This window comes from Athene cunicularia (assembly GCF_003259725.1).
Source record: "Athene cunicularia isolate RWA chromosome Z unlocalized genomic scaffold, athCun1 chrZ_part4, whole genome shotgun sequence".
In the NCBI taxonomy this organism is placed as follows: domain Eukaryota; kingdom Metazoa; phylum Chordata; class Aves; order Strigiformes; family Strigidae; genus Athene; species Athene cunicularia.
In genome coordinates this window covers 3,370,990-3,379,560 of record NW_020799145.1, presented here as the reverse complement: position 1 = coordinate 3,379,560, position 8,571 = coordinate 3,370,990, and the positions used below count along the sequence as shown (strand labels likewise).

The 8,571-nt window shown below is 36.0% G+C and overlaps 1 protein-coding gene across 1 annotated transcript in view; it reads right to left on the bottom strand.

Annotated features, from left to right (window-relative positions):
• UHRF2 (ubiquitin like with PHD and ring finger domains 2) overlaps window positions 1–8,571 on the bottom strand; it is a gene marked incomplete at its 5' end in the record, with an annotated part of 85,408 nt that overhangs the window by 1,548 nt on the left and 75,289 nt on the right. Inside the window, 6 exons of the mRNA XM_026866780.1 lie at window positions 1,208–1,306; window positions 3,125–3,288; window positions 3,684–3,807; window positions 4,992–5,129; window positions 5,624–5,786; window positions 7,788–7,894. Coding sequence (XP_026722581.1) covers window positions 1,208–1,306; window positions 3,125–3,288; window positions 3,684–3,807; window positions 4,992–5,129; window positions 5,624–5,786; window positions 7,788–7,894 — 795 coding nt within the window. The remainder of the gene's footprint in view (window positions 1–1,207; window positions 1,307–3,124; window positions 3,289–3,683; window positions 3,808–4,991; window positions 5,130–5,623; window positions 5,787–7,787; window positions 7,895–8,571) is intronic.

The window sequence follows — 8,571 nt, the reverse complement described above, 5'->3', positions numbered from 1 at the left end:
TGTCTATTGCCCATCACCATAATCCTTATCACCATTCCTGAGCCTTTGCTTTACTTTCTCCTTTCCAGCACTGGGGGTGAAAAGGGGAGTAAGTTACTGTGTGGTATGCAGTTGTCCTCTGAGCATAAACCATGACAAGTGTTTAGGTAACAATCTCCATCTACCTCATTGAACGACAGTCAGTTAAGCCTTAAAGACATATGTAGAATAATACAACTTCTGACGCATTAGCATCAGTGCTTAAGTTAACTTCAACTGGATGGTATCTTGTATTCACAAACATTTACTGACATCTTCAAATTCTGTGCTTTTGGACTTTGTTGCCATTCAGCTTTCTCCTCTCCATGATTTTCTAATTTCCATAATACTATATATTAACCCTTTTATAACACCTTTTAAAGGTTTTTTTAATGTTTTTTTAAGGAGCCATAAGAATTCCATGTGTGCAGGCGATCCCTAACAACACAGTGATTTTTACTGTGGAGATACATATCTTCGTGAACAGCAAACTTACATTATCAGATATTGTAGTAGGATGGGAGTCCCTTTAGGCTCTTAAGCAGAAATACTAGGTATGGCAGACACATTTCAAACATGCACAATTTAGCTCATGATTCTTTACACACTCATGCTACAAAAATTAACTCTAGTACAAACTGGATTCCAAGCTCCTGACATTACATCCAACTGATCAAGTTTTTAAGTTACACAAGTTATAAACTGACTTCTGTGGTCCTCCTACCAAACATAAACAATGCCAAGAATTAAGAAGATAACATCACTTACTCCAAATAAGCCCAAATAATTTTCTTGTATTTACCCTGCATCCCTTCAACAGCTCTTATTAAGAGTGTTACACCATTATAAAATCTGATGTTATTCCTTAACTTCATAAAATTAAATTATTGTTACTGTACCAACATCTAGCTCCTGAACCAAACCAATTCCTAGTGTAACTCCCCTGATCACAAAGGAACAGCAGCAGTGGTAAACTTCACTCATTACGTCTATCAGGAATGGTACTGAACATACTTCCACAGTTTATTACATAAAATTAAAGTTACATAGCAGTAACTGAATGCAAACTTGTTGCATGTTTTTGCTCAGAATGTTAGACAATATTGTCTTTCTAAAATACATATGGCTTTGGTGACTGGTGTCTTAGAGCCAAGAAAACAGCCCAGAGCAAGACCAAGTTTATTCTTACTTTACAGACGTTGTGGAGGCACTCTGTTGTCACTGGCTGGTAAACCAGCTCCTGGCAGCAGACACACATAAAGGATTGTTCCAGTTTCTTCAGAAAATTCTAGTGTAGGGTAAAGGAATAAAAAAGATCAACTCTATTACAGTTCTCGTAAATGTCATTATTACATAAAGATGATGAGCTTTCAGAAGTTCTTAAGTTCTCTACATCCATGAGTGCAGCTTTCTAAAAGTAATCAGGAAACAGGCCCTTACCTGCTTTATTTCCCTGCTCTTCCACAAATCAGAGAACTAGTGTTTTAAAGATCACTTAGTTGTTTGTATGAGTATTGTTACAAACAAAATGAAAGAGACCTGAGGGCCCCTCATGCCTGATTCTTAGCATAGGTCAGAAAATTTAGTAAGTGTGTTTAGTAACTGGTGCTAAAAATTTGCATGTCCCTGAAAGATATCTGGTTCTCTGCCAAGGGAACTTACTTTTCTAAGAAAGCCACTTCTGCACCTTCTCCTGTGCTTATGGATTATGGCTAGCTTAATGGCTTCTTCTCTCCTCAGGCCAAATTCTCTGCATTGTGTAAATCAATCTCCCTGGTTTATAAATCTTCTCAGGGCATCTCTGAGGAATCTTCAAGATACAACTGTATCAGGGGCTTTACACACACAAGCATGCTTATCTCTGGCATGTTAGTGATCTCCAAATATCTCAAGAATACAAGCTTGGGTATAGAAAAGTAGAAAGCAGATCTATGGGTAATCAAAATAAGGTTCTTTGTAATAATTTTTAAAATACCAGATTTATCTTAAACCACGTTTAGTTAAAAGGGAAGGTGGGTGTTTCGACCAGAAGGATTTACATTTTCACAGTAGCGACCCAAAGTTAGCAGTGATTCCCATTGCCTTTAGTGGCAACCAAATGGAAATCTTACCAAAATTATGGGTAGGAATCCGCAGCTAAATGACTTCTCAGTAACTGAACCACTTTTAAATGACTGTTTTCTCCAGACAACTGCAGAAGCCTTACAGCAAAAAATACTACCGTAAGTGGAAGAACAGGGAGTTATAGATGCTTTTTCTGTTACAGAAGCACCATAAATAGCTAGTGGTAGTTCTCAAACTAATTACGTACGTTTTCCAACCAATGGTTTGTTTTACACTGAGTTGAATTTTATCAAGTTATTTTAACTTCTTAGTGACTTCATTTCTTCTAAAAAAAACAGCTAAAAGTAACTATGAATGTGACACTGGTAAGATTAATTATCACTGAAAGACATATTATTTCAGGAGATACTCTTCTTGTGGACTTTTTTAATAGTAGTTTCTATAGTCTCTTCAATCTTGAGCTATTCTTACTATTTTTTTTTTCCTTTTAGGGGGAGGAAAGTATTTTCTCTATTACATAAGGTTCCCTTCTCTACAGAGTGGGATAATCTAGATTTGGATGAAAACATTTTCATTTCCTATCTAAATTTAAAGACGACAGTACTTCTATCTTCTTAAAGCAAACAACCTGTATTTTCTGTCATAAAATTATTTTCTAAGCAAAACGTAGTGACTAGAACCATTTCTATTCTTGTCTGATTTCTCACATTAGCACAGCACAAAACCACATTTATAATTTAGAGAAAAAACGCTCTTTTCAAAAATGAGAAGAAAAAAATAGCCAGTTCTAACTCCCAAAATGTTTTTTAAGCAAGAAAAGTTCTCGATTATGCAGGTGTAAACTGACCTATCAACAGCAAACGGTACAAGCGAGGCTTATTTTCTTGTAATCAAAGTCTTTCAAATAAAAATAATGCTAAACACATTTTTTGTATTCAGCAAAAGTTCAACAAGCAAATTAGGTTTTAAGAGAGATTCAAGATTTCTCCTAACAGTCTAAACAAAAGGTAAACATGGAAAATTATGCATGTAGCAAACATACTGGTCCTTCCTTAAGGGAAGCAAGTACTTCATCCCACAGTTTCTGGTTCATACAGTCTTCTCTAATCAGCCACTGCTGCTCTTGGGTCAGCTGGAAAGCCTCTCCTTTCCCTCCATCTCCCATTCTCATGGCTTTGGGTGTATTCGTAGGCTCCTCTATACCTGCTTAAGATTATGACCATTAGACACGGTAACTACAGAGTGTTAGTCTGAACTAATAAAAGGGGAAGACAAAACTACTTCTGAAAGTCTAAAACATGTATTAGACTCATGAAATGAGCAATCAAATCCCTATTCCAACTCATACTGTTCAGCACTGAACTGCAGCAGGCAGCTGCACAGTTCATTTTTCTACAGAGCTTAAGAGAAAAAAAAAATCTGTAAGAGTAGTAAATAGGATTATTTCTCTATACTACTACTTAATTACAGAGCATGTGCTTATTAATGTACACTAGTATTCCAAGTAACTTCAGACTTCTGCTAAGTTTCATACTACTGGCTTAATAAAATGTAACATGACAGACATTGCTGATGAATGCTAAAAAAGTAAAAAGAAATACCATCATCAATTGTCCTTTTCTGGTTTCCGTTACTCTGGCTGGTTGGCTCCTGTTTTACAGTTTGCTTTTTAACCTTATCTTTCTTCTCCTTACTAGCCATGGCTTCCAAATAACCTTCCGGATACTAAAATAAAAAAAGCAGATTTAAAACAAAACCCACTGACATACAGGAATTCCCAAATACTAACAAGACAATTTCTAAAAGGCTTTAAAACCCTGTGACTATATATTAAAATAACTACATAATCATTCTTAAAACCCTACATGACACGCTGAGACAGTTGGGGTTGGTCAGCCTAGACAAGAAGGTTCCGAGGAGACCTTATAGGGACCTTCCAGTATCTAAAGGGGGCTGATGGGAAAGATGGTAAGGGACTCTTTATCAGGGAGTGTAGTGATAGGACAGGCATAATGGTTTTAAACTGAAAGAGGGTAGTTTTAGATTAGATATAAGGAAGAAATTCTGTCCTGTGAAGGTGGTGAGGCACTGGAACAGGTTGCCCAGAGAGGTTGTGGTTGCCCCCTCCCTGGCAGTGTTCAAGGCCAGGTTGGACGGGGCTCTGAGCAACCTGGTCTGGTGGAAGGTGTTGGAAATAGATGATCTTTAAGGTCCAATACAACTCAAACTGTTCTATGATTCTATGATTATAGAGAAAACATTTAAATTAGTGTCTATTATTAAGAAAGTGTAACCAAGTCAAAGAATCTAATCTAGACTTGATTGCATTTAAAAGTACCCAATACTCCTGTCTATGCCCTTTCAACTATACTTATCAGTTAGTTGAAGATGATGGTATGCAGTAAGATATACCATTGCCTTGCTGAGAAAACAAACAGTATGTTAAATCTTTTCATCTTTCATGGGTTCTACAATGCCCAAGTCCTCATGGGTCAGTTTATTTCTGTGCCTGAAATACACTCTCTATACAAATTCCTCAGTCACATGGAGAGAAAAAACACATACAAATGCACAGGCTTTTTGATTTTTCAGACAGAGCTATAAGAATATTCACTTGCAGGAATTCTTCCCAGCCTAAGGATCACAAAACTGCATTCAAACTCTTAATTTTCCACATATGCAAAACAATTCACTGCTAAGGCAGAAAGCTTTATCCACTATCCCTTCTGCTGTGTCACTATTACAGGATTCTTCCAGTCTGCAGATAATCTGTAGTGGGTTTTGGCATTAAATACTGCCATAGTGAAGTACAAGAAAAAAAATGGGGCTATAATTTAACCAATTTTTGTTTCTGGAATTCATTTACTGTAACTGAGAATGAAAACAACTCTGAGAGTCCTCATTCAGACCTGTACACTCAAACCCAGTTTCTTTGATCGCTCCATTCCTTCTGAGGTCCAAGGTGCAGGCTCAATGTCATCTCTCCTCAGAAGATAGCGCCACACTAAAAATCCACATTTTCCAATTTCTGGCCAATATTTCACCACCTAAAGAACAATATAAAATTACTGTCATTTTATCAGAAGCCAAACACATGCATATAGTTGTAATTATTCAAGAAGAAATGAGAAGCCTAAGTTATATATTACTATGACATAGCAGTTCTTAGCTCAGGTGTGAAACTTATAAGGTGTGTGTTCTTAAAAGGCACACATTTTTATTTCAGATGCTGAGACATCATTAAACACACAGAAATCCAGCATATAATTGGAAGGAGCGAGGAAATAATTAGATTTCCAGGGATGAATATGACTCATTAAGCACATACGAAGTAGCTTACATATTCAACCTTATGGATTATGTTCTATTATCACTGCTCAGAATAATTTCATTTCAGTTCTTTGCAAAATAAGCTAAGGCTAACAAGCTATCATGGAGAAAAAAAAATATTTTAAGTAATAAGGAAGAATTTGCAATGTATGAGACCTTTTAAAACAGCTGAAGAAAAACATTATGTTGCACTCAGTAGAAATCAGAATACCTTGTAAATGCCATCGTATCTGTTGCCTTCCTCCGGGGCATACTTGCTGATTCGTCGTCCTTTTGAACTGCGCACTACTCTGACTGGCTTACCAGCTCTCCAATTCTTAGATTCTGCTCCATTTTTGTCATCCAATGGGGCATCACAGTTAAGAGCCAGTGCCCTAGAAAGAGATTTAGAATCTTCATAAACTAGTTTGCTTCACACAACAGGTTTTTGAGAATTAATGTAATTAAGTCATATCTATTTCCCTTGTCTAATTATGTGTTATCAAGCAGCACAGACTTTTCAATATATTCTTGAACAACTGCAGAACTGATGGAAGCAATGAGATCCATGCTACCATGTATGGTAAAAAAAAAAAAATGGGAACACAGAATATTTTATAGTCAAGGTTCCAGACGAAAACACAGCTGATACGGCCAAATAAACCAAACCAATCCTGTTAGATTTAATATTCTTCATTTTAAAAAATAACCCCTTCCTAAACAGCATTGAGGGAATTAAAAGAAAATTATAACAAAAGGCAAACTTTCCTTATCACTATTCCCCATTACAAAAGTAGTGAATATAATGAAAAACAGTATAGAGAAAAAAAGTACATAGTAACCATTCAAAAAGCTCTAAGTAACTGAAATCTCTCACATAATACATAAATTATCCCAGAATAGGAGTTAAATAATAATAGCTAACTCAAGGACAAGCTAACTTCTTTATCCACTAACTACATGAAGAGCCTCTTCTAGAAACCTGGAGCAAGACAGTATGAGTATCTACCAGACCAAGCCATCCTAATGAATAGTATTTCTACTATCACAGCCTCATTTGATCAGGAATTGAAAACACTTTAGAATCAGACTTAAACCAAACCACAGATCTCAAATGGAAGATCTGTGATCTTGTTTGTGAACAGCCATGGTATGAGTATATAAAACAAATATTGTACAGAACTGTAAAAGACAGGCTTAATACAATGCTGACTTTAAAAATGTTTCTTATATTAAAAAAGCTTAAAAAGGAAAAATGTTTGGACAAGCGAAACCAATACTGATTCAACTACATGGAATCATCATCATCATCATCAGTATCAAAGTGCTTGTATCAGAATCAGTAACCAAGAGCAGCACCTTCTTACACTCCCTGTGCACTAGCACCTGCAAAGCTACAAGGCAAGCTTTGCCAGTGAATTTCTCATTTGCTAAGAGCAGAGAAAAGCTCAGACTAAAGAGTCCAGCTTTTAATTCTCCTTCCCAAAGCAAGTTTGCTCTATTCCCTAAATATGCTTGTAAACATATTGTTTAAACCTACTTCCATCTTCCTTTCCTCCGGTTCACATCATGTCCCCTCTCTCATTCCCTCCCTCCCTTTCTCAGCAGCCAAGTCAGGCTTTTCCTCTCTGTCCTCTTGACTACCACCAAAAAGGTTGAAAGAATCCCACCCTGCTCTGCTTGACAGCAGATGATCATATCTAAAAGTAGACCTGGCAAAGAAAAGGTCTCAGTCAATATCAGCACTCTACAGGTGTTAAGTGGTCAGTTGCGTAAGAGATTATGCTCTTAGAAAATGATGGAGAACTCTTTGTTCCAGCAAGCTTTTAGAGGGCATGACAAAACTTTAAGCATATGCCTAATTAATCTTTTGGAAATATGTGTTCCTTTTTTCTTGGTAAAGCAACACCCTAATTCCTTGCTTTTCATGGAAAACTATGATGGAAGAAAGCACTAGCGAAATAGTAAAGATTTCTTTTAATGTGGGAAAATGAATATGCTTTCTTCCTACTTAAACTTCATAATTGATTTAACCATTGAGGAAGAAACTTAAAAGAAAGACCCAGAATAGAAAACTTCCACCCAAGAGTTTTGACAAGCTTCTTAAATTAGAACAGAATAATTTGAAAGAAATTGTAGGACAATTTCAACCAGAGACATAACTACTAGCTGCACCAGCAATACAGCAATGTATATTTAACTGAAGTGCATGTTCCTTTAAATCAACAAAACATAATGCTTGATAAAATTCTTCTTAGTAGCAAGAGGCACCACTGTTTACAAAAACAGCATGTACAGCAGGGAATCAATATAGCAAAATGCTACTTATAAATTAAAGCATTACAACTCAGCTCTTTGTCTTGGAATATTTTTTTAATTTTATCTCCAAAACTTACCTATTCATGTGTGTTAATGTCTGATCAAATGAATGTTCTCCAATTCTTTTATTGCCAGAAAGATCTCTACCTCCACTCCCAGTGTAAGTGAATTCATCTCCTCGATCCTGTGCAGGAAGATTATCCTTCATTTTAACACTCCAAAGTAAAGCAACTCAATTTTGAAAAAACTTGAAGAAAAAAACTACTTCATTTGTCTATTTACTCATTAGACAGAGAAAAGCTATAATCCAAGGCATGAAAAGATTTGGGTTTGCTTTCAGTGTCACTGTCCTTCTACAATAGTTGTGGCAGGACAGAGATACTGGTCTGGACGTAACATATGTAGCAGAAATATTCTTATTTTAAAAATGCCTGCCTTAAAAAAATGGACATTTGCATCTTTTAAAAAGCTGGTTTGGGGGAAAAAAATAAGGAAGGGAACACATTCTAGCAAGTAGTTACTTGCTCTAGAGCTTTCATTTAGTTTACAAGAATATCGTATGTGTAAAATATCTTTGAGGGATCACTTCAACTTGTGCAAGGGGTTAAGTACTAATAAGTACAAACAGCTCTGCTTTATATATAAGACAGGTGCTATAATGCAATAATAATCTCATCTCTTCTGAACTAAAAAGAGTTTAAACTCATTTAGATTTGCATTTTGTAAGCTGATACAATTCTGTAGCACATTTCCTACATAGAATTTTCTTTCAAGTGAAGGAAGGTTGACAAAACATTTTACCATGAACTGTAAAAACAGTTCAAATCTACATACACATAAGTAAAGCCAGTATTACTATTC